The following is a 24723-nucleotide window of genomic DNA, read 5'->3' as shown; positions in this document are numbered from 1 at the left end:
AGGGTGGGGCTGAAACTTTCGACCAAACGTGTGCTCAATACAGCTGCAAACATCATGCAAACTCTTAAGTCTCTGTCTGGACTTGAACCATGCAAGTTTGTTCTCACTCGGCTTGAAAAAAATGTAAGGATCTTTATAAATCATTAAAATACCGAGGACAATTCTTAAAGGAGGATTTTGTGGTAGGCAGCGTAAGGATGTTTTCAAGTTCTAAAATGAGAGATATCACTCTCAAGAGACAGATATATGTTCTAAAACCTCGGCCACATAGACTGACAGCTAAATCTACGTAGAGTATTGGCAACTAAACCATCATCACACAACTAGAAACTGCAAAACCTCGAAGCTGCCTTCTGACACACAACAGTTACAGCAGAATGGCTACTCCTTTAATTATGATAAACCCATTGATCCCCCAGATTCACATGCTGAATTAATTCTGAATAGGATTGTAAAATCTAAACTGTGATTAACAACAGTGAGTAGGCCGCACAAGAAATGTTTTGCATTTATTCCAGTTTATTGCTGGTTGTACGAAAGAATATGTCTGAATCATCACCCTCGGAGGAGGAACAATGGGGATATATTTAGAGTTGGAGTGAAAGTTTTAATGCACAATGGTGTAGTAGTTGGAGAAGAGTTCCTCCCCTGCATGGATGTCTCTGAGGGACACGAGAACAACACAGCGGACAGTCCTCCCCGCGTCCTGGCTGTAGTTGACGTTGGGCAGATATTGGTGGAGCTCTATGGGAAACTTGTCCGGCACGTCGTACTCTTGGTAGCAGACATTGGCCGGTCTGTCGTTGGAGCAGTTGTTCACATATTGACCCACAGCCAGCGGGTTCAGGGGACAGTCTGTCAGCCAGCTGGTGTCACTCATGAGAAAAGGGCCCATCCTGTCCCTGCCACTGCAAGACCTGAACAACACTTTGGAGAGTCCCTTGTCATTTCCATCCACCAAGATGCCGTCGATGCACCTGAACACAAAGGGGTTTCTGATGGACTGAAGCAGAATGGGCTCGTATGGCTGATAGACAGTGCCAGGGTACATGGCCACTGTCACTCCTTTGGGCACAGAACCTTTGGTGACAAACACTCCTGTCCCCGCGGAGGGGACCGAGCTGGGTCTGCGGTCAATGCAGAACCCCAGAGACTGCAGCATGACATCTCGTGCACACACCGGATGTCCTGCACAGATCTGCCGGTTCACCCCGCGGCTCCGGAGCAGGACTCGGAAGAGCTTCAGCAGAGTCCGTGAGACCTCCTCATCCGGGACCAGTTTGTCTTTAGAGGGCTCCGACACCTGCCGCAGGGTTTTCTCATTTTTAGACAAGTTCAACGCGACCCAAGGTACAAACCTGTGTCTGTACGATTTCCATTTGTTCCACAATCTCTTTAAGGTGAAGGAAAACATGCAGAGCCGTGACAGTTCTAACACAGCTGAATTTTTTTTTGATTTAACAAGACAGTCATTTCCTGTGAGCCTTTTCAAAATAAAGCCGAGTACTTATTAAAAGTGTCATGATGCGTTTTCTATGGCATTGCAGATTTCAATACAATGCAGTTTTGAGTTGTCTTATGGTAAAAACATAGATACTGAATGTCATCTTCATCATTTTTTTCTACTGTTTCTGAAGTATTATCGATCAGGAGCGAACGTTTGTTGACTTTGTTCTGAAAAGCGAAGCTTCAACCGGATGCCTGAACGCCGGGCTAACATTAGCGAGCTTGATGGGCGAAGAGGGAGTCCGGCAAACACAAACATGGTAAGAAAGCCTTCATTAGAAGTGTTGTTTCACTGCGAAACAACCAGGGCACCACTCCGCACTATGTGTCACTAACTTAGTTATTAACCGGGTCAGATTTTCGCTCTGATGGTCATTAAATCGCCACAACTCTCACAAAACAAACGTAGCTCCCCGTGTTAGCCTTGAGCTAACTAGCACACGGTGTGGTTAGCCAACTCGTTTGGTTTCGCGAACCGTAAAGCCAACTCCAACCAAACTTAGACACTTCACTGGGACATCGCGAATATACTGCAAGGCTTGTTTTGTCACTACACTTTCTCGTTTGGTGTTCTCCATGTTAAGATAGCTGCTAGTTAACGCAGCAGCTCGGTGATAGCAGTCAGGGTAGCATAGTGTTGCTAGTCCTCCAGTGTTAATGTGTTTACGTGTTCACAGAGCTGACAGCTTATCCAAAGTGCCTTCTTTCTAGTGTTTGGATTCTTGCCCCTGCAGTAATATGACTGTAACTGTTGTATTGAAGCCATCAAGTAATCGTACAGCACAGCAGTGAGATGTGGGTCATCGCGTCTCTCCAAAAGCTCCGTCAGCATCGATTCTCCAAGTCCGTTAGGTTTTCTATGAATGTATTTATTCACGTGGTGTTGGGTTGAACACACGAGTCCAAAATCTCCCAAAGATGTTGAGCTGAGTTGAAATCTATTTACTTTAAGGCCTTGTTGGACACTATATACTACATTCACAGACATGTTATTGATCTGCAGATGATAAATGTTATCTTCCAGGACAGCTTTGCATTCAATTGCTATGACCCCTTTTCTAGAGCAAACTAACTCAAATCATTCCAGCAAAATGTCCTTCAGTCAGCAGATCCCTCGTCTGTCGGGATCATGAATTCAGCCCTGTATCATTGGCAGTGTTCACTGAAATCTTACATAGCATAGTGTATAATCGTCTGGTCTTATCACTTTTTATCTGCTCGGTAGGCCAGTGTGTGCATGTGTGTTTTTGGCCAAAGTGTCAAGAAGGTGTTGCCCGTCTGTCTTTTTTTTTGTCAGAACTGCATTTTTTTTTTAAATCTTAAAAACAGAGGTTTCAGCACCTTGGTAACTGAACGTACTCCCACACATATTCCTATTATAAACTTAAAGCTACTTAGATCTTTGCTCAATCCGATTTTCATATAATATTGTCTTCAGCTTGGCCCAGTCCGTCTTTGTTCTTTCCACAGAGCAGAGCTGGGGGGGGGGTTCATAGTTCTTTTATCCATTTTATTTTATAGTGGCTGCATTCGAGTAACAGAGCGTTTGATTTATTACCCGTGTTTCATTTTGCTCTGTTTCTGTGTTTTCCAGAACAAGCTGAAGTCCTCACAGAAGGATAAGGTTCGTCAGTTCATGATATTCACACAATCCAATGAGAAGACCGCTGTGACCTGCCTGTCACAGAATGACTGGAAACTAGATGTTGCCACAGACAAGTTTTTTCAAAGTCCAGAGCTCTATGTTTCAAATCTTAAAGGGGCTTTAGACAAGAAGAAGCTTGACCAGCTGTACAACAGATACAGAGGTAATGAAATGGTTAAAAATAAAAACTTTCCAAGGAATCTCATACATAATAGAGGAATAATTTGATATTGAATTGTCTGGTTTTCTTGTACTCAGATCCTCATGACGACAACAAGATAGGCATCGATGGGATCCAACAGTTCTGTGACGACTTGGGTTTGGACCCGGCCAGCATAAGTGTCCTCCTTATAGCCTGGAAGTTCAGGGCAGCAACACAATGCGAGTTCTCAAAACAGGAGTTCATCGATGGCATGGCGGAACAGGGGTGAGCACGTACTTGTATATGTCACAAACAAATAAGAGGAACCTTTTATGTCACAGAGGTTTAACAATGAAACTTGGAGAAAAAGCAAGTAAATTGACTCCTGGAGGTAAAGTTGACAAGATTTAGAGATGTCAGGCTGAAGGCTTACAGAATGCAAACCATAGGATAGAGCTTGTCCTTCTTTGCTTCCTCTCTGTGTTTCGTCTGTCAAATGATTACAGCGTGGTGGAAGAGACCCTGCTTTAAATGTAGATTTGTCTTGTTTTCAAGTGACGAGAGAGACACATTTGTGAACGCAGCCATTGTCCACACGTTTGAGCATTTCATCTTTGTAAATTGGGTAAATCAACCCAATATATCTGCACTTTATTCATTTATGATTTCTTGAAATGAATGGATCCACATTGCAATGTTTGTCTTTGTGCAGCAGACAATGAAAGTCGTGTTTTCTGCTTCCGCAGCTGTGACAGTATAGAGAAGCTAAAAGCTCAGCTGCCAAAGATGGAGCAGGAGCTGAAGGACCAGGGGAAGTTTAAGGACTTTTATCAGTTTACATTTAATTTTGCAAAGAATCCTGGTCAGAAAGGTCTGGGTAAGCATCTTTTAATGCTCATCAGATAGCTTTCTTTTCTTTGTTGGTTGCACTTATCTCAACCTACTTTTGGCTTTTTCTTTTCCCAGATTTAGAAATGGCAATTGCGTATTGGAATTTAGTACTGGCTGGAAGATTCAAGTTCTTGGCCCTGTGGAACAAATTTCTAGTCGTGAGTTACTATCCTCTTTCAAAGTGACCGTTAACATGCAACTGTCTTCTTCACTCTTTCCCATTGAACTTATTTCTACGTCGTCTTTAGGAGCACCACAAAAGATCAATTCCTAAGGACACTTGGAATCTCTTGCTGGACTTCAGCACAATGATCACAGACGACATGTCGAATTACGATGAAGAAGGTTTGTAGTCTGTGCAGGAACATTTTGAAATGTTCGTCTTGTCCATGATCATGCCCACGACGTCTGTTTCATCAACAGGTGCATGGCCTGTCCTTATTGACGACTTTGTGGAGTTTGCTCGGCCGCACATTGGGACCAAAAGCACGACAGTTTAGCAGGTGCTCTCTCTGAGGAAACATCTGTGAGGTCGTCACTATATAGGGAACGCAGTGACCGGAGTCCAACAGGACCACACCAAGCTGAGAACTATGTTGCCTTTTCAACCCTCAGGACTGAAATATTTTTCACAGCAGAGACTTTATATATATACTGAATGTACATATATAAAAAAAGGCATATCTCTTTGTTGGTCAGCTTGTGATTGTATGGAACTTTTAAGTATTGGGCTTTTTTTTTTTGTGTGTGCGTTCAAGCCAAACAGAGAGGAGTCACTATCATGATCCATCCGATTCTTTGATGTGTTTGGACCCAAAAGCAGATGGATAAACTCATTTGAAAATAATGTAAACTTGAGGGTTCACAAAGGGGTGTTGTTCTCGAGCTCTTTGAATTTTAATACTAGTGTGCATTCCTGATTTATTTCTGTTTTACGAAACATTTGAGTGACAACTTGGTATAAAACATTGATTGTAATTTTTTAAGCTTATTGGTGTTTGTTTAAACAAATGTTGTTATGAAATAAATGTTCTGATTTGGTATCTTTAGATTGGCCCATCTGCTTTTGAGCCTTAAAAGAGTTGAATTCAAGCTGAAATTAAAAAAAAGACCAAAACGAAATCACTTCTCTCAGGTTTATTGCAAAAAAGATGCAGACCGATGGTATCTAATGTGAAGCGTATGGATCAAAACTGAAGCGTCTCACGTATGAATAATCTTATAAATTAATTTAACGGAACCTCTTTGATTCGAGATTACTGGGCACTTCACATTCATGCGATGTGCCAATAACTAAATCCACTTTGGACTGTCACTGTCCATCAAACACGGAGACGGACAATCCACACATTCAAACCTCGGGGCAATTTATGGCCCATTAATCTCACAGGCATGTTTGTGGACCGTGTGAGGAAACTTAAGAGTACCTGGAGGAAACATGGACATGGGGAGCACATAGAAAGTCCACACACAAAGGCTTGGCTGGGGTTTGAACCCAAGAATGTTTGTTTTGCTGTGAGGCAAGAGTACTCCCCACTGATCCACCACACATGATGAGGTAAATGGATTTCAGCTTTTCCTTCGCTTGAGCAGTCCCAAAGCACTGCACACTGGTGATGACACTCACCCGTTCATTCACACATCAATGCAGGCGTCTTCCATGCAAGATGCTCAATCCATCCACTGGGAGCAATTTGATGGTCAGTGTCTTGCTCAGGGACACGTCGACGTGTGGTGGTGATGGGGAATTGAACCAGCAACCCTTGGATTGAGAGACGGCCACTCCTACCCAGCCCCACAATAAGTTCCATAAATTATTTAAGTAGATTTATACAAAGTGAGCATTGACCTCCATCAGATCCAATATAAGATGTATTGCTCTATTAACTACATTGAAATTTTGTGTTTGCTTGTGTGGCCTAAAAACGGACTTGTGGTTTATCCTAAGTTGGCATCAATGATGAGGAAGAGGAAGATATGCAGGAATTGGGATGGGTTGAATATGAATTATGTAAAAAGAACAAGAAAAACCAGTGAATTCCTTCCTTCTCCTACAATCTTTAACCGGTTTGAACCATTCAAATATCAAAATGTGAAGTTTTTTAGGACTTTCCGGTAGCTTTTAACATTTTGAAATCTTTTAAACTGTTTTGAATAAATCCTTAAAAAAACTGACAAATTTATCACAAATGTCGCTTTTTTTTTCCTTTTTTTAAAGATTTTTTATTACTTTATTGCACAGATGGAAGATCCAAACAGTGCAAACAGTCGATTGGACCAGTTCTAGTTTTTTTTTCATGACATCACTAGGACGGCTTCCATTGCTACGGGCAACAGTCAACCAAACAACCAAACGGAGCAACAAATTGCCGAGAAGCGAAGCTTCACTTGCGGCGATATCACGGTAGTAATGTCCCTTTGAACGTCTGCGGGAGCCGCTGCAGAGAGACGCAGCAAGATGGCCAGTTGTGTCCCGGACATTCTCGAGAAGGTTGAGTTAGAGATGGGCTGGGATAAACGCTATGCTGTCCCCGAGGTGGACGCTGCAACCATGGCTCAGATCCAGGAGGTGAGTGAGGCCAAGTGCAATACGACTGACCAAGGAACTGTTGTTTTAAAATCGGCCGATGTGCGTGGAAATATGATTCAAACACTGAGAAAAATGTCCCTAAAAAATGAGAAAGGAAATAAATGATCAAGTTGAAGGGGCACTCAGTAGAGAGCATACCTTCTCCAACGCGTGTTTGCGGAACACAAGCGGCCAAAAACAACCATCTTGGCACATCTATGTAAAGTGAACATTGAGAGTCTTTCTCTGTGTGTGTGTGTGCGTGTGTTGATTTTCTTTGGATTCTCTTGTTTCCTCCCACAGACTGCATGTTATCCGGTGACCATTGTCATGTTATTGTGGGTATCTCTGTTTGCCCTGAGGTGGACTTAAAAAAAAGATCTTGTTGAAAATAAAAGCACATTCTCACACTGTTTTATCCTATCTATTAGGTGTATACTAAAAAGTGGTTCAAGTTTTCTTATGTCATCCGATACAACATATACGACTGAATTATGCAGAATGTGTTTGGTGGCTTTGTGCTGCCTCTTCCAGCCGCCAGGGGGCGGCACAAGACAGGACTGGCTGTTGGAAAGGCCATCGCTTAGTCTTTTAAACCCTGAATTTTAATTTGTCAGTGTGTCAATATTTTATGTAAATGGTAACTAATTGTCATTTCCTGACTTTGTCAAAATCAGATTCGTAAAAAAGAGATGTTGTTGGCCGAGGCGGACATGAAACTCGAAAAAAACAGGGATACAAAGCTGATGATAGCTGAAGCAATGAAGGGGTTGGATCATGAGCTGAGAAACACAGAGGTGAATATATATATATATATATATATATATACATATATATCAATACACGTTTTATGTGGGTTTCTTTTGGAAGAGAAAAAAACAGTCAACATGTCGAGTGTGTTGTTTGTTTGTCACACAGGCTCTGATCAGAGTGAAGAAAAGAGAAGAAGAAATTCAGAAGGACCTTGCTGCCCTTGCAGACAGAAAAAGAGGTGTCCTGTCAAGGAGAGTCATCAGGATGAAGACAGAACTAAAATCTATCGCTGAAAGAAAAGAAACTTTGGAGGTGTCTGAGGAAAAATCTATTGCAGTTGTTTTGTTCCAATGTTTGCAAGCTCAGAAATACAACACTGCTTGTGACAAAAAGTTCTTACCACCCTCTGTCTGATTACCCAGAACCGCATCTTCCAAACCGATCGGAAACTAGAAGAGTTTAAAGAAAAGATGAACTGGGACCAACAGACCATGGAGGCCTTTTTTAAGGAGTCAGCGCGACAGAACGAAGACACGATGGCTGTTATGAAGTATGCCCACAAGGATGACCAGAGGGTCAAGGTAAGGAAACCACTCTCCTGCCATAGTTCAATGATTCTGTGTTGAGCAACAAATGAAAGTTTCAAAACAATGTTTTTTTCACCTTGGTATGACTAAAGCATGCTTTCCAATCTCTCCTCATATAGTCGCTGACTCTGGCTATAGAGAGGATGACACTGGAGGTCAATGACAAACGCAAAGCGTTTGAAAAAGCGCTGACTGAAAACAAATGTTTACAGGTAATGTGAGGAAACCTTCTTACACATGATTAAACCATGCTGAGCAAGGAATATAAGTCCTTGATCTTAGCCTAAAATGGCACAGTAAATGTCTGTTATTTCACAGAATATGCACAATGTCAGTGATACATTGCCACTTTTTAGACTTTACATCCTGAAATTAAAAAAAGCAATTTGACATTTTTTTCATTTGTTTCAGTAATCGTTCAGCAACAGGTGTTTGTTTTTCCTGCAATAGGTTCAATACTTCCTGGGTAATTGTGTCTTATGAGGTGTGACGGAATGTTAGGGTTACTTAACAAGATAAGGTATTTGTTTAGTTGCATGGTTGTTGTCATCGCCCCATTCTCTCTACTTGTGCTTTCTTATCAGTTTGCCTTGGACAAGGGTACAGAGAACCTGCGGAAGACTTACCAGGAGACTCAGCAGCTCGTCCAGCCGTGGGAAGACACCATCAAGCAAACGAAGCAGCGAGATGCTGAGACGCAGCAGTGTGCGCTGGTAAAGTGTCTCACTGATTCTGCTGATAAAAGACACACTGACAGAAGTTTTGAATCAAATAAACAATGTGAATGAAGCCCGAAGAGTGCATTTGATAAATATCATTCTTGTACTTCCATCGTTCCAGCAACTTGCCCAGGCCAATGCAAAGTACAGAGAAAACTTTGCCACCCTGACCGAGATCACGCAGCTATTTGATACTCAGAAGAAGAACAACAAGGAAATAAAAAGGAAAATAGACGTATCCAAACACGAGTCGATTAAACTCCGGCAGGATCTGATGGAGGAGGAGAGTAACTTCCGCTGTCTGCAAGATGAGGTCAGCTTCTTAAAGTCTAATGAATTTCAGAGTGATCTACCCTCATATGGTGAGAGTAAAGACATTTCCACGTGTCATGCAGGTGGGATTTTGCAAAGGGGAGCTGCACAAAGCAGCGACTAACGTGAAGTCTCTGAAGTCTGGCATATCCAAAATGAAGACGGAGATTCAGGACAACAATGAAAAGTCAGTGAATTTTCACGGCACTCTGTCGCTCTCTAATGATTAACACGGTGATTCTTCATCAGTCGAGCTCTTTTCACGTTACAGACTCAAGGAGCAAGACGCCTACAACGCTGCTCTGGAGGAGAAGCTGAAAGTTGTGACTCAAACGGCCCTCACTGAGGAAGAGAGGGCCGCTCAGATGGACCAGTTCCTCAAGGACGAGGAGCAGCAGGTCAAGGTGAGCGCTCCAACCACTCAAGATCAGGAAACCACTTATCTGCTGTGAAGCCGCTTGAAAGAAAGTTCCGACAACATGACGGAGGCACGTAGTGCATCCTTAGAAACAAAACAAAATAAAACGCGTTACGAAGGGTTTTTGTTTCTCAGATGTTCAGATCAGGTTTGTTGGATAGAGAATTGATTTGTTAGAAACTTGAACATGCGTCACATGTTAGAAAACGGAGCCCCGCCTTCCTCTCACAGACCTCCCATCAAACCCCACCTCACCCCCTCCACATAATGATCTGAAGAGAAAGTTAAAATATATATTCTCCTGTGTTTTCATAATGTAAATGATAGAACAAACTTTCAAAGATACCAGTTTGACAAACAAGGGAAAAGATATATAGTGTGGCAACTCTCAAAGGGAGCTGCTGAAGGATCCAGAGGATTCACTTTCTGTCCTGCCGTTTAACCAGCTCAGCAGAATTTGCATCCTATAGTCCATATGTTAACTTTAATTGATGCAGAGCTGCTGTGTAACTTTCGTCCTTTCGCTTTGCTGCAGGAGTTGGATGTCCTGCTGCGTAACAACAGCCAGGACCTGTTTCTTGCCACACAGCAATTAGAGGCTCTCAAGGCAAAAGAAAAGGATTTAATCTCTCAGGTTTCAAACAGTAAGTCAACCCTAAGTAACGAGTCCAACCGGCACGAAAAACTGGAGAAGATCCTGAGAAGACAGAAGGCAACCGTCATCGAACAGGCAGGCGGACAAAAACACGGCACTCGCATTGATGAACAGAAACAATTATTGACATTCAACTCATTTGTAAACATTTATTATTTCCCCTCTGCTTTGTGTAGTCTGCCCAGATAGAACTGCTGAATGCAAAGCTGGCAGTTCTCCAAGGTGATCTGTCTTCAGATGAAAAACAAACGCTGGAAATGAAAATCTCTGAAGTGACCCGAAACCTAGAGGAGAAAAAGGAAACAGCAAATATCCTTCACAATGCACTCAAAGACTCTGAGGTCGGTCTCTTACTTCAAACCGCATCAGTCTGCACCAGTGAAACAGTGGAATTTCTTCTCATGTAAATAAATCCTTGTTCCTGGCAGAATGCTCTCCGCCGCTTGAAGAAGGAGGTTGACAAGTCAGAAGCACAGAAGGGAGTTCTGTCCAGCACAGTGGATCAGCTCCTGCTATGTTGTAACAGCAAGGAAAACAATCTGACGACTCTCAGACTGAAGAAAGAGGTAACTTCCTGACTGTATCGCATGGACTCTGATACCACCCTGAGCCACTAACTTCATTTGAATTCCAGTCTTCAGCTAACTAGACAATCTTCAGACAGTAGTGCTTTGAAATGAACAAACAAAAACAAGAAACAAACAAACCTAAAGAATCCAAACGAAAAAACATCTATCATTATTTGCAGCGTGATACACTATGTTGTGAACCTTGTGTGCTCTTTTCAGGAATGCATGGTGCGATGCCAGATCTTAAAGACGGAGGTGGCGCGCTTGAGTGATCTGCTCAACAACAAGGAAGACAGCATGCTGTCCTCGGAGAAAAGAAAACTGGAGCTGCAGAAAGCCATCAAAGAGAGAGAGGATGAGATCAACATCCAGAGAGATACGCTTCGTCGGCAGCTGAATCTCAGTGACCAGGAGAGGCAAAGACTCAGGTATCCACCTCCAGTGTGACTTCCGGTGTGTCCAGTCGTAGTTTTTAATTTTCTCTGAAGTTCGTATCTACTGTTGGCCTCCATGTCTGTGGTGTGTTGGAGGTCTTCTCCCTGGTGTCTTCTTGTAAATACAGGAGTCTACATCTTAAAAAAAGAATCATAAAATGATTACAAGTGTAACTGTTGTGCTTCACTTCACACGGCATTACAAATAAAACCTCTTTAAAAGAAAAGAAATCTGTCACCACCGACTGTCTGAGTAATTTGCCAGATGAACGTTTCATTTATTGGCCGACTGTCTCAGTATGGAGCTCAGTGAGAAGCTGCGCAGGATTGACATCATGAAGAAACGATTCGAGGTCATGACCGTGTCCATGTCGGTTCCTGTGGAAGAAGAGTCGAGCGCACAGGCTTACATCATCACCAAGGTGAGAGGCGACGTTCGGAGAATCGTGACGCGGGCCAGGGTGAGACTTAAAGTCGGCCGTATGCTTTTCTCCAGGCTGCGCTGGAGTCCGAGGAGCTCAGGCGGAGAGGCGACGCTCTGGATGCCAAAATCCGGAAGACGGGGCTTGAAAATACAGCTCTGGACAACGGCAACCTGCTGTTCAGCCACCATAACTCTCATCTTCGACAAGCTTTCAGCAGAGCTGATGAATCCAGTGAGCGACGTTATCAGTATTCATGGATTAATTCATGTGGCTGCTTTGAACGTTGAGGTGAGCTTCTTTCACTGATCGCCTTTTTAAGGTCCAGAGTTCAAGGATAAACTGTGGCTGGAAGAAGAGGTGAAGGCGGCTGAAGCGATGCTGAGAAACAAGGAAAAACAGGTCAAGGAACTCCAGAAGGACCTGCAGGTTTTTGGACATTTTCTATTCTATGTTAAGCGGAATCCATTGATTGAGCATTTTGAAAAGAGAACAGTGTGAAAAATGACACATTATTGATTTAAATGGAGGACAGAATGTCTTTCCTTCATTGTGATAAAGCTGCAACAGATAACGCTGAAATAACAAGTCAACAATTTTATAGTGCGACAGAAGAAATCCACTTCACATGATTGGCTGAGCACGAGTTACTCTGTGTCTTCACCACATCCCAGGATTGTCTGGGCTCTTCTGGGAAATGCTGGACATGTTTGGGCTTATGGGTGTGCCTGTGCTGCTGTCTTTTTGCAGGACAAGAGCGACACCTTGGAGACTTTGCTCCAGGAGGAGCAGGCGGAGAAAGAAAAGATAAAAGACAAACAGCAGCCCATCGCAAAGTTGAATAAAGAAATTTCTTCCCAGCTGGAGAAAATCCACAGAGCCACAAAACAGGTTCCATGTTTGACTGGATCACTGTTTCCAGTCGGGTGAGGTATCACATAACGAATCCTGCACCGTCTCTCTTGTTGCCAGTGCTCACAGCTGATTAAACAGATTCGCTCGGCGAATAACACGAAGACTGAGACGTTCGAGGAGAAAGACATTCTGCTGAAGGAGTTGAGAGAATTCAGCAGGGGCTTCGACAGGATGCTGAGCGAGACCATGGAGAACCACCCCGACCTCAAGCTGGTGCTGGAGAGATATTTCCAGCAGGTATCCATGTCTGACACAGCATTTCTTCAGGAGGAAGCACTTAGACTTGGCTTGTGACTCACCTTTGACATTTTCTCCTGGTTCCTACAGGCCAGCCTCTCGCTTCCCGCTCCCCCGTCCACTCTGAACAGCAGCCGCAGTTCCAAGGCCAGCTCGGCCTGCAGCCTGGCCTCTTTCAGGTCAGACCTGATGAATGCCCGTGGTTATTAAATCATTACCTCCACTAAAGAAGAACATTTCCCTATTTGAATCACAAACCAGATTAGTTCACATTGATCTTCATCTGTATGAGTTGTTAACTCCAGACTGCAGATGTCAGTGTGTTGACTTTACTGCGCTCCCTCCCCATTGTAGGTCTACGGTGTCCTCAGCCAGCAGCAGCTGCAGCTCCACTGCACCACCATGCTCTGTTAATATGGTTGACCTGGCCTTGGAGCTTCCTTCAACCTCCCTTACCTCCAAATGTCCCGGCTCAGCAAGCGGCAGAAGCAGCAGAAGCAGCAGAAGCAGCAGAAGCAGCAGAAGCAGCAGAAGCAGCAGCAAGTCCAGAAAGAAGCTTCCCTGAATGTTTCATGCGAATTATTCTTCATTATTGCATTAAAGAATGAAACAAACCATTGTCTGTGATTGTAGTTAGTCTCAGGTGCACAAAAGAGCTGTGATGCAATTTATGGTGTGTTGAGGATTATGTGTGGCGTGGCATTGTGTTGTTCTGGGTTTTAACTTGTTCATTAAAATCTAAATATGTTTTGGCCTTTTGAAAATTGGTCAAATCTGTTTGTGTTTATTAAATTTGCCTATAAAAAAATGATATAATCTGAGTGTATGGGCTGACTGTAGTAGCTTTTTGTCCTTTGATTTCCTAAAATGACTCACATTGGCCATTTTTTCCTATTCCTGTTTTTAATGTATGAAATAAACCTCCGATAAAAGGAGCAAATAAATGTTTGAGCTTTTTATAATGGACGAATACCACTGAGGTCCTCAGCAATCAATGGACCTGAACTACAACTTCTGGCCCTCATTACTTCTTTGGCTTTGGGAGCGTTTCTGGGTGGAGTTACATGTTCTGCCTGTCTTTCTGTGTTTGTCCTCTGATGGACTAGAACCTTATCTTCCCTATCTACATCATTTGGTTTAGCGTTTAAGGCCCAAAACAAAAACGCATCAACAGGTGATTATTTTGTTTGGTTATCTTTCAATGACACCAATCAAACATAGGAAGACGCACTATTAAATATGAGAATTTGTGTTAAACTAATTTTAAATTAATAAATATTCTTAAGAAATATTCATCAGTTCCTGGTATTTCATTTAACATTGAAGGCTTTAGGTTGCCTCCCTCCCTCCTTTGTTCTGCCTCAGATAATTCTTCCAGGGCACTGTATTGTTGTAATCACGCCACACCCTCTGTATAAAGGAGTCTCTTCCTAGTTTTCAACAAAAGTAGCCAGATACTCTTTGGCAGCAGATGGGACGTTCTTCAACATTAGATTTAAACCCGTTTCACTTTTTGGGAGTGAAATCTGACCATGCTGCTGCTGCTGATCCTGTTTGCTGGATGTTTGTCTTCATGTGCTGCACAGACCAGTGAGTACACATTCAGAAAATATAAAGGAGACCCTGACTGAGTCTATGTATTAAATAAATACTTGTGTGTATTTCCCCAGCATACTTTCCCTTTTCGACCACGGGTACCACAGCAATGGATTTCACCCCTCTTTCACAGTCCCTGAATCCAATGACTGTTCTGCCCAGGCCTGGTTCAGCAAACAGTGAGAAGAGCACTTTAAAATCACAATTGAATCACTTAAATATGAGTTTTAATAGTTTTTGCACATGTATGATCCTATATGTGTTGTGTAGTTGTGGCAATCCTTCAGGCAACTGTTCAGTCGGCTCTTGAGCTCAATGAAGCGACTTTCACTTCAGTTTTAAATCAGGTACCTCTTGCGCACAAAATGAGTTTCACCCCAACAAATGTTTATCATCGATTCTGTGTAAATTGTATACAAAGTGTATTAAACAGCGTTTGTCTTTCAGCTTCATGCAATCATCCGGCAGTTGGACCCAGACGTGAACTTCACTCTGACGTTGAAGAACATCACCAGAGCCTGAAACCTCACAAAAATCCTCTCATGAGCCTCACGATTATGTGAATCACCAGGCTGACTCTTTGATTGGTTCATCAGATAAATTCACAGACGGAATTCAAGTGATCAAAGCGTGATTTATTTATTTTTCTATTTACAGAAGATAGAGGAAGTCATATGAACAGAAATGAATTGTCTCAAAAGCTCAACTCGACGTCAAGGTCTCTGTACTGCTGCACATTATTCTCAGTAATTGATTCACATGCAAAGCGTGGAAAACTGCGTTACATGTTATGTATGTGGAATGCAAATAAAGAGAAACATGTACCCGACTGAAGTATTACCTCTCCTCCTGTTTCTGTTGCATGTTATAATAGTTTCTTAATCTAAATAAATAGCTGGCAAGCTTCTCAATTACCAGCAAAATGATTTACTTCTTATTAAACGGTCAACAAAAGTGTTCAAGATCTACTTCCAGAACTTTTTTAGAGTTAATTCACAACCTCATTGAACTCAAAATGTAATTTAAGGCTCTTTAAATGATGAAATGACTCGGAAACACAATGTTTTATATTGACCATACATAAAAAAAAATTCACAGTAAAGACCAGTTCTATTCAAAAGTGGGAAACTCAGCAGACTAAATCATCAGAATTCAAAAGGCTTGTCAGCTTTTTGTGTGTGAAGCTTGCATGTTCTCCCTGTGTGTATGTAGGTTTCCTCTGAGCACTCTGATTTCCTCTCATAGCCCAACAGTACAAATACCTCATTTAGGTGACCATGAATTCCTTCCAGCTGTGCCTAATTGTAGAATAACTGTCTGTGTGTCTTGTGTTACATTCCTGTTTCAACTTCTCCTTCCATGCTGCGGTCCGTGTTTAATCAATATGGCTCCATTTCCAGCTTTCCGCATGACACCGTACTGCCCTTTACAGCCCTGGGCGCAGATCCTGCAGACATTCAGCAGACGTCCAGACACTTGACATCCACCTCCACAGAGACCTACACTAATGCCTGCCTTCAGGATGGACCTGAGATTCCTCCTTGTAGCGTCAGCTGTCGTCCTCGGGACCACGCTCACCATTTCTCTGGCAGACAGCACAGCACAATGCAAAATCAAATGGTAATACTGAACTTACTGGATTATTCATGCATGATTTACTTGATAATTCTGAATATTAATGAACCATTTTCTTGAATTAAACTGGTTACAAAGGGGACTTTGTTCCTGCTTTGTAGAACTTGTTTCATTAGATTACTAATGTTTGAGCTTCATCTGTTGTCTCCAGACCAGACGCAGCAGCAGCGTGTGACTGGAAGCAGATGACACAGTGTCTCAAGGGGGTTCGGTGCATGTTAGAGCGTTTCTCCTGTTAGTTTTAAAGTTTTGATGTGGGAGACTCACAGTAGTCATGAGGGATAGGATTCAAGGAGGGTGTTTTCCAGTATACTGTATAATAATTATCTTTTGTAGGAAGGAAAGTTGATCTTGTAGCAGAACTGTTGATGAGAAAACCTACATTTTTGCAGGCTGTTTGGCATTTCCTGCAGCGACGTCTATGAGTCGCTGGTGCACCAGATCAATGCCTGGCAGATCCAGCAGAGCTGTCTGGACATGGGGGAGAGATGCTCATATGAGGTCAGAAAATGTCCTTTTCTATTACCACCATACAAAAAAAATTTAAATAAACTTTATTTTCTGTACCAGCGGGTGCAGCTTTAATCTACGAGTCTCTCAAATCTCTGAAAACTGCTTCTCACGGTGACTGATGACACTTGAGTGACAGTGTGGTGGTAGAAAAGTAAACTATATAGTAACTGCATTTAAGTATTCATCTTTTGACTATAGTATTACAAGCTTCTTTTGATGAAGAGTAGCTGAATCGACAACGACATGAGCAGTTTTTACAGTCATCGATTACACACACACACGCACGCACGCACGCACGCACGCCCCTGAGCAGAGGGTCTTCCTGTGGTGAGATGACAGTGCCGACCACTACACCACACTGTGGCTCCTCAGCAAGCTCTGAGTTGTGCGTTGTTCAGACTTCCTGTCAGACCTGATGTGAAATGTGTTGCCAGCTCGTGTCATCGGGTCCCTACCTGATCAAAGCCACGCACACGTCTCCAGCGACAAAGAAAGTGAGCGACCTTCAGTTTCTCCTGGAGCAGTCCACTGTTTGTAAAGTGACCGTACGTATAACTATACAAACACAAATATGGATGCATTACTGCACAAAAAACCTCAAATGAGATGTATATTTGGATTGAGTGTTTCACTCCTGTGTGTCATGTCTTCTACAGGGGGAAGCAGTGTCTGAGCTCTCCAAGGGCTCAGCAGATAACGGCGCAAACTTCTGCAGCCTGCAGAACCTGATGGATGGTAAATATCAGACATTTAGACACTTAGAGTGGAGTGTGTCATACACAGTATGTTGCTGTGGAGATGCTCTTTATTTTATTGAATCCGGCTGGCAATGCTTGTTTCTCTTTAGGAAGTAAGCTGATTGATGCTGAAGGATACAAACAGTTCAGCAACAAGTGGATCTGCCCCGAGTTTGAAACGGTGAACTGCACCTTGTCAACAGAGAAGAAAGCACATGGGTGATTCCATCACTTTATGACTGTAACTGCAATTTTTCTTATTGTGTTGTCTTACAACTTGTCGATCATAAACCATTTAAATCAGTTTTTTCATAAAAATCCTCATCTGACAGGACAAGACCTATAAAGTGTTGTAAACATGGAAACATAACGTATGTTGTTATGAACCTTTCACACAGTCTGCTTTCTCTTCTCTGAACCATAAGAAGAGACTTTTAGTATTTATGCACCGACTTTCTTTTTAAACAAAGCATGTTTGTTGCTGCCTTTCACTCAAGCAACTATTCATTTTATAACAAATATGACTTTAACGGTTGCATTGCTTTTACTAATGACCTGATCTTTTTAGATTTCTAACATAAGACTTTTATATTTTTTATGTTATTTCCCCCTGGCTTTGTTTTTCTTCTCCATTCTAATGGAGCAAAAAACTAATTTGACTTTACCTGAAGTCTGTGTGTGAGAGAGTATTAACACAGCATCAGCAATATTTTATAGTTTTCCAATACGGATTACCATTTCTTCCATTTTCCTTTAAATAATTGTTTGGATGTTTTATTTTCATTTGTGAGGAAAAATGTTATTTGATGAATGATGCAGGAAATAGACAATAAACATGAAAACAAAAGTTTGATTTCAGAATTTGTTCTCATGAGCATTATTTGTCTATGAACCATCATTAAAACACTAAGAGGAACTTTTTAAGTTAATAACAATGAAAACTGTCTTGCAACTGCAGTTTATTAAAAAAAATACAAAATAGTAAATGACCATAATAACACTTACTCCCCTCCAAGAAAACACAACTAAAGATTTGAGAATCTCCCAACAGTTTTTTTTAAGAAACAATTTTCTTTCCTGACTGAGGGGATTGGATATGAAAATCAACATTGAAGAGTTTAACACAATCGTATGTGAAGAAGACCTACAGTATGCAATAGCTATTGCATATGTAATGAATATGTAACACTACAATCATTTCATTTAACAGTAGTTGTCTTTGTATGAGTGGGCCTCGGCTGAGCAGAAACAAAGATCACAACAAGCACAACAGCGGGACAAACTGGGGGTGTCAGAATGCCTTTTGCCAACACCCCCCCCCCCCCCCCCCTTTTTTTTTTTTTAGAAGAAACTGTGACGATCATTACTGTGGACAACACTAGTTGTGGTCATGTTTCTCTACTGGTTGCAGAAAACGTTGCCTCCAAAAACCTGCTCTGAAAAGGCAAACAAACGTGTCGTATCAGACGCCGCCTAGTGAATGTGTGAGTGGAGCGTCAATGATGGAAAACTGTTTAAAATACAGTTTGACTACAGATCAGAGAAAATATAAATATGCCCCGAAACATACAAACTATAGAAAGAAGAGTCGCTTCAACAGCTTCAGGGTGAAGTGACTGTTGAGGAAAACACAACTTATTGGTATTGACACATATTTATTCGATACAAATAGTAAAGTCTGACATATTTAGTAAAAACTTCAGACTGTCACATGATTCATTTTTATATCATCTTCAATAAGAAATGATAAAAACCCCCATACAATACATCCCGACATAAACATGAAAAATAAAAACGTGCTTTCAACTTTATTTTTTGCATTAGTTTTGCTTTAATCCTCGTAGACGACACTCCTTGATCTCCAAAGGAAAGTAAACTGCATTCGCAGTTTGTAGTATCGCAAACAATTGCTCCCTCTTGGTGAATCAATTGAGTCACATGCCTCGACCTGCAGGAGTATAATCCTCCCAAACACAGTGCGAGCCGGCACCTCGCCGCTCTGCCCGGGTCTCATACTCCAGGGAAAAGGCTTCAGGTCTGCTGGTGACCGACAAACAGTGGTCTCTGTCTGTTTCTTACTGTCTTTTACTGTTTTCTTGTGTTTCCACTTCAGTGTCAAACTCAGTCAGGCAGCAGTAGAGCAGGATCTGGGTGTATTTGGTGGCGAAGTCTGGAGGTTTAAAAGACATGAAAGAAGAGAAGGTGTGGGAAAGAAAGAGGAGTGGTATCAGATTATATGATAAGATCATTTGAGAATGATACATGACCACTTTAGAGCCTGAGAAGAGTGTAAAACATCAGAAACAGGACTGTAACTAGTTGTTAACATTATTAAAATGACCTCAAACGTATGATCGAGACATTAGAGCAAATCTTACCATTTAGCTTATGTATGAATCTGGGCCTCCGCTCCGGAGGCATATAAATGGTCAGATAGTAAACCGGCACTCCAGACAGTGCAATACCAATCCCTGTGAGAGAGTTACTGGTGTCTTCGTACAGAGGGACGATCAGTAAGAACAGGCTGCACAGACAGTAGATGAATGGGAAGAAGAGGGACAGCTGTGAAAAGAAGAACACAAACATGTCGGATTTTACACGGAGGAGATTTTCATGACACCTCCACAGAGTTTCAGTTCCACTGCGCCTCCTCACCCACCACAACTCTCACACTGCACACGCTTTGTCTCATGCCAAGTCTTAGCTTTCAGTCAAATCACACTCCCTTAAAGTTTTTCACATTAATACATATTAGATGACCATAATGATTATTATTTGAGCTTTTTGACAATTCCCAGAGTCAAAACACATCAAACCTTAAAACATAACAAGATTATTGCACAAAGCAAAAAAAAAAGCAAAAAAAAAAGGTATGTGCTGTATACATGTTAATATTATCAAATGGGACAATGAAAAGCGATGTACCTTGACAGGCCTGCGTCTGTCCGGCTGAGTGAAACGCAGGTATATAAGGCCGACCACAGAGAGACCCACATAGAACCAGTAGCTGAAGCTGAAATAGTTGATGAGCTGAAAGACGTCCTCCACGCACAGAAAGATCAGCCCCATCAATCCCTGCAGCCCAGAGAGCAGAGAATTATTACACTACATACCGAAACAAAGCATAAACTCTTTCTTTAGTTCATGCCTGTGTACAATAATTCTCATGGTACAGGGGTTCTTACGTTGAACAGCAGTGCAGGTATGGGTGTGTAGCGCTTCAAGTGAATCAGGCTCAAGCTGTTGGGGAGGTGACCCTCTCTGGCACCAACATAAAACAACCTGCACGACCAGTGAGGCGGGGGGGGGGGGTTACTGGGAAAAACCTCTCCAGGTTTTATTACAACATTACCACAGCTCAGCGATTTCCTTTTACCGAGAAGCAGCAATGATGGAGGCGTTAAGTCCACCGTAGCAGGACATGGCCACCGAGACAGGGATGATCCACTTGAATGGCCCCAGGGCAGCATTCCCAAATGTCTATGAGGTCATAATTTAAAGGCTTGTCACAAACTTCACAGTCCAAGAGAGCCCAACTGTACCTCAAATGGTCATAATCTGTAAAGTTTTGACATTCACCGTCACTCATCAGCTACCTTCCTTTCAATTTCAGGAGTCTTGTTATGACCTCACAGGGCAAAACGCCCAGGTCAACTATTCTTAAGTAGAACAAACCTATATTTAGCTGTAGAGTAAATCATCTCTCTCAGGTGGTTGATGTTTGTGACTCACCACAGCAACAGCGTCACTGGCTAACAGAGCGGTTTTATCTAAAACGGCGTAGTACGCCACGTTGACCAGCAGGTAGATGATGGTCACGATGGGCATGGAGATGGCAATGGCCAGGGGCAGATTTCTACAAGAACAAAACACACAGTTAACGACTCCGAAAAAAAAAAATAAAAGATTCAAGAAGTACAGAAACTTGATGTGAACGCAAAAGTGAGTTTAACTCATCCTGAAAATCAAAACCCAACAGTAATCAAGTGTAATCCGTGTGAGCTTGGAGGTTAAAAGTCAGTAAGTCTGACAGTTATGTGACATTATTCATGAAGCCATCGACTATTTAATGAGTTATCGGCTCCCAATCAAGGCTCGGGTTTCAGTACACTACTTAGGGTCTCATTTAAACAGTTCCTATTATCTCATTCAGTTTGTTTAGGGACATGCAATCATCAACAGTTTCACTTTCAGTAATTGGTGAGAGAATAACTGATATCTCATCAGTGTGGACATGTGCAGAGCCCCCAGCGTCCTGTACACTGCGTGTTCCTGTTCGCATGTCTGGATCACCTCTCTGGATTCTGAATCTCCTCCGTTACAAAGTTGAGAGTATCCCAGCCGGAGTAGGAGAAGAGCGCTGAGTAGAGGGCCAAAGCTATGGCTCCGGGGTCTTTGGAGGAGTCCTCAAACACGTTGTCAAAGCTCTCTGGTTCTCCTGAGGCATGTCAGAGATTAAAACACGTGGTGACTGTCTCATCCTGTGTTCCTACAAAGAATTTGTGTTTTTATTTTTGACTTACTTGTTGACATTTTCAGGATTCCAACAGTGATAATGAGGCATAATGACATGAGTTTGGCATATGTGAAGATGTCCTGGACCAGAGTCCCCCACTTCACATAGGCACAGTTAATGAAGATGAGGATACCTGGACAGAGCGGAGAATCAAAGCCATGAATGAACGCGCACTGTAACTTTCAGAACGTTCTCCGTCAGGCTGCCTCTCTCCTCTGTCACATAGAACACATTTTGCTTGTGCAAGCACAAACATAAACTCTCTTCGTGGCAGAGCAGCTCAGGACTCATGTCATTATTGCTCTCTCACCCAAATACCACTTCTGCTTTCTTACAGTCTTCCGTGCACAAAGACTGGCTGTAAACCACCCTGGTATTTTTACAGCCCAGACTATGTCTATCTATAGCAGATGTCTCGTCCGCCTATTGCGTTCATGGTTGATGTCATCCTAAATGGACACTGAGTGGATTCATTTAGGATATTGGGCTACTTTCTCCTTTATGCTTAATATTATTCTCCTTAACAGACTTTACCAGGGCTCATGAATTATAAATAATATATACACTTATGCATCTTAAACGGGTTCCTGCACGATTGTGTGTCGTGAGCTCACCATTTAAAATGTTAGGTTGTCAATTTGAAAAGTAAACCTGGAGGCCGATATCATAACTTCAAGTTAAAATACTGGATTTTACACGTAGCATTGCTTTGAACTTGAAACCAGCCTGCAAATTAGAGACTAGAAATCAAAATGAGATGAGAATTCCTGGATGCAAATCAAAAAATAGGTCATGTTTGATGTAAAAATATACAAGTTCTAATTAAAGGTTCGTAAGCAATGAAGATTCTAACAGGAAATGCAGGGTATATCTTAGAATTTCAGCATTAATATTAAAAACGTTTTTTGTCTTTACTAACTCCTGGAAGCAAAAAAACCCTGCAACATTTTAGAGTAAACAACCCAGGAAATATGATCTGACATCACTCTTATTTAAAGAGCCGATGTGGTGATTGTTTTAACGAGATGCTGAAGTGCACTGACACACAGGAGGGCTTCTCACAGAGGCAGGCTGCAGCGATGAGGCGCACAGCATCGTATGGAGGCTGACAGGTGGGGTAGAAAGACTCCACCAAATAGTTGGCGAATGTCAGGGAAATCACAGCCTGGCTGGCGGGCTCGATCAGCAGGATGGACGTCCACAGGCGAATGAAAGCCAGGAAGCCGCCGAACGATTCCAGGATGTAGGCATAGCTGGCTCCGGATTTAGTGATGGTGGTGCCGAGCTCGGCGTAGCACAAAGCCCCGAACACGGAGAAGATGCCTCCAAGGGTCCAGATCAGCAGCGAGAGCCCGTAAGAGGAGCAGTGCATGAGGACACCCTTTGGTGAAACAAAAATCCCAGAGCCAATCATGTTTCCTACAATGAGGCAGATCCCATTGATGAGGGAGATTTCTCTCTTCATTTGCATTTTGTCTTCTTTCCCACCATTTGGGACCTTTAAGTCCTCCTCCGACGGAGCTTGTGGACTTGGACATATTGTGTGTGACACCACTCCAATCTTCTGCCGGAGATCCTCCATTAATCCAGCAGTGCTGATCTGAAGTTATTGGACAATGATTAGATATAACTTCAATTTAACACACTTGATTACCGCAGGATTTTATAACGCTGTAAAATGCTTTTGGGCGACCTGCTGATTGTGCTGTGCAAATAATGGATTGATTATTTGTGCTGCCTAAGCCTAACACCAATCCCTAATTCCTAAATCTAACCGTATTCCTAACATCCATCCTCAACCCAAACCCCCATCCCTAAGCCTAACACCAATCCCTAATACGTGACGCTAAACCCAATCACAAACCCTGACCCCTAACCTTAACGCTAACTCTTACCCTATTCCCAACACCCACCCCTGACCCCGAACCCCTCGCGCCCTCACTCTGTAGACTGCACCCATCACCCAAAAGCACCAACAATAGCACAAAATTGTATAGAACACAAATTAACACAGTTCACAGTTTCATTCTATAAGTCAGCATAAGGAGATTGGCATGTGTACATGTTCAGAACAAAAAGTACACTTGCCTTGTTTCAAGAGGATCAGCAAGTCTATGTCCAACTGAACATACAGAGTCTCTGCCGGGTCCGTGCTTCTCCTCAAAATCAGCCCTCAGACAGTGGAGAGCTCATGACAGGTAGCAACAGTCGGTCGATGTTGCAATCCCCGCAGGCCAGCACGACTACAACTTGTGTTTTTCCAGAGCCTGCAGACGGGCCGCTCTCTCGTGTTCCCCCAAGTGCTATTTTCAGAGCTGAGCAGACCTCGTTTCTGCTCTCAAGAGAGACTTTATCAGCTAATACAGAGACAGCCCAGGGACGTCTGGCCTCATTTCCAGGCTATAGGGTAGAGAGTCTACTATAGGAAATAATTTGATGTGTACTGTACTTCTAGATCTTCACATGGCGGGATTGTCCGTGCAGCTGTCACCATCTGTCAGTCATTCAGGCATGCACAAGGACAGATTCTGAGGCTGGGAGTGGAATGATTTGTCTCCATGAGTCCAGGACACGTGGACAAGAGAAGCTCATCACTTTGACACTTGTCACAAGTGAGTTTAGATATGTTCTTCTGTTTGAAAATGTAATGTTGGGTGGAGTTGATAACCGAATTGATATTTTTAGGGGAAAACAAGCCATCATCATCTTAATCTTGTTTTAACACCTGGAAAAACTGAAAATGACAAATTATATATAAAACAATACTGCAACATAAGTGTTGATTCAAAACAAGCTCAAAATGTTATGTTTTAGTGATGTTTTAATATTATTTTAGGAATTGTATTTATTATTGTTATTATTAATCTAAAGATATTTGAATACTCTAGTGTGAAGCACCCTCGTGTACCATTTGAACATGATGAAACATCCTGAAAAGCATCATACTGACCA

At 42.4% G+C, this 24723-nt stretch overlaps 5 protein-coding genes and 1 long non-coding RNA gene across 6 annotated transcripts; 4 read left to right on the top strand and 2 right to left on the bottom strand.

Moving 5' to 3' along the window:
- Window positions 1-607: 607 nt before the first annotated feature.
- setd9 (SET domain containing 9) lies at window positions 608-1414 on the bottom strand (the record flags this gene model as incomplete). Its single annotated transcript, XM_080488227.1, has 1 exon — window positions 608-1414. One exon carries the CDS (start codon window positions 1412-1414, stop codon window positions 608-610), a length of 807 nt encoding a protein of 268 aa, XP_080344353.1.
- Window positions 1217-6348, top strand: dcun1d1 (DCN1, defective in cullin neddylation 1, domain containing 1). The gene is made up of 8 exons (XM_080488217.1): window positions 1217-1350; window positions 1638-1766; window positions 3101-3314; window positions 3410-3578; window positions 4040-4170; window positions 4260-4342; window positions 4433-4529; window positions 4608-6348. Exons 2-8 carry the CDS (start codon window positions 1698-1700, stop codon window positions 4682-4684), a joined length of 840 nt encoding a protein of 279 aa, XP_080344343.1. The 5' UTR covers window positions 1217-1350; window positions 1638-1697; the 3' UTR covers window positions 4685-6348.
- On the top strand, window positions 5314-13712 carry ccdc39 (coiled-coil domain 39 molecular ruler complex subunit). Its single transcript, XM_080488205.1, has 20 exons — window positions 5314-6753; window positions 7431-7550; window positions 7672-7818; window positions 7929-8087; window positions 8213-8305; window positions 8678-8806; window positions 8934-9125; window positions 9208-9311; window positions 9396-9528; window positions 10078-10272; window positions 10374-10538; window positions 10626-10763; window positions 10986-11194; window positions 11499-11622; window positions 11697-11856; window positions 11945-12051; window positions 12373-12513; window positions 12595-12774; window positions 12865-12953; window positions 13129-13712. The coding sequence occupies exons 1-20, from the start codon at window positions 6643-6645 to the stop codon at window positions 13337-13339; spliced, it is 2907 nt and encodes a 968-aa protein (XP_080344331.1). The 5' UTR covers window positions 5314-6642; the 3' UTR covers window positions 13340-13712.
- Window positions 13713-14444: 732 nt separating this feature from the next.
- On the top strand, window positions 14445-14947 carry LOC308123843. The gene is made up of 3 exons (XR_013936263.1): window positions 14445-14549; window positions 14641-14717; window positions 14818-14947. It is a non-coding gene; the product is annotated as an uncharacterized lncRNA (long non-coding RNA).
- An 868-nt stretch (window positions 14948-15815) lies between these two features.
- On the top strand, window positions 15816-18114 carry LOC308116288 (uncharacterized protein). Its single transcript, XM_080474385.1, has 5 exons — window positions 15816-15990; window positions 16398-16506; window positions 16953-17063; window positions 17175-17253; window positions 17366-18114. The coding sequence occupies exons 1-5, from the start codon at window positions 15878-15880 to the stop codon at window positions 17476-17478; spliced, it is 525 nt and encodes a 174-aa protein (XP_080330511.1). The 5' UTR covers window positions 15816-15877; the 3' UTR covers window positions 17479-18114.
- An 84-nt stretch (window positions 18115-18198) lies between these two features.
- Window positions 18199-24301, bottom strand: LOC308106758 (Y+L amino acid transporter 2). The gene is made up of 10 exons (XM_080458670.1): window positions 23860-24301; window positions 22834-23371; window positions 21779-21904; window positions 21549-21693; window positions 20988-21111; window positions 20632-20735; window positions 20441-20537; window positions 20181-20330; window positions 19634-19817; window positions 18199-19425 (listed from the first exon to the last, which is right to left on the bottom strand). The coding sequence occupies exons 2-10, from the start codon at window positions 23351-23353 to the stop codon at window positions 19331-19333; spliced, it is 1545 nt and encodes a 514-aa protein (XP_080314796.1). The 5' UTR covers window positions 23354-23371; window positions 23860-24301; the 3' UTR covers window positions 18199-19330.
- Window positions 24302-24723: the final 422 nt, after the last annotated feature.

This window comes from Lipophrys pholis, assembly GCF_963383615.2.
Source record: "Lipophrys pholis genome assembly, chromosome: 1".
In the NCBI taxonomy this organism is placed as follows: Eukaryota; Metazoa; Chordata; class Actinopteri; order Blenniiformes; family Blenniidae; genus Lipophrys; species Lipophrys pholis.
This window is presented reverse-complemented; position numbering and strand designations above follow the sequence as displayed.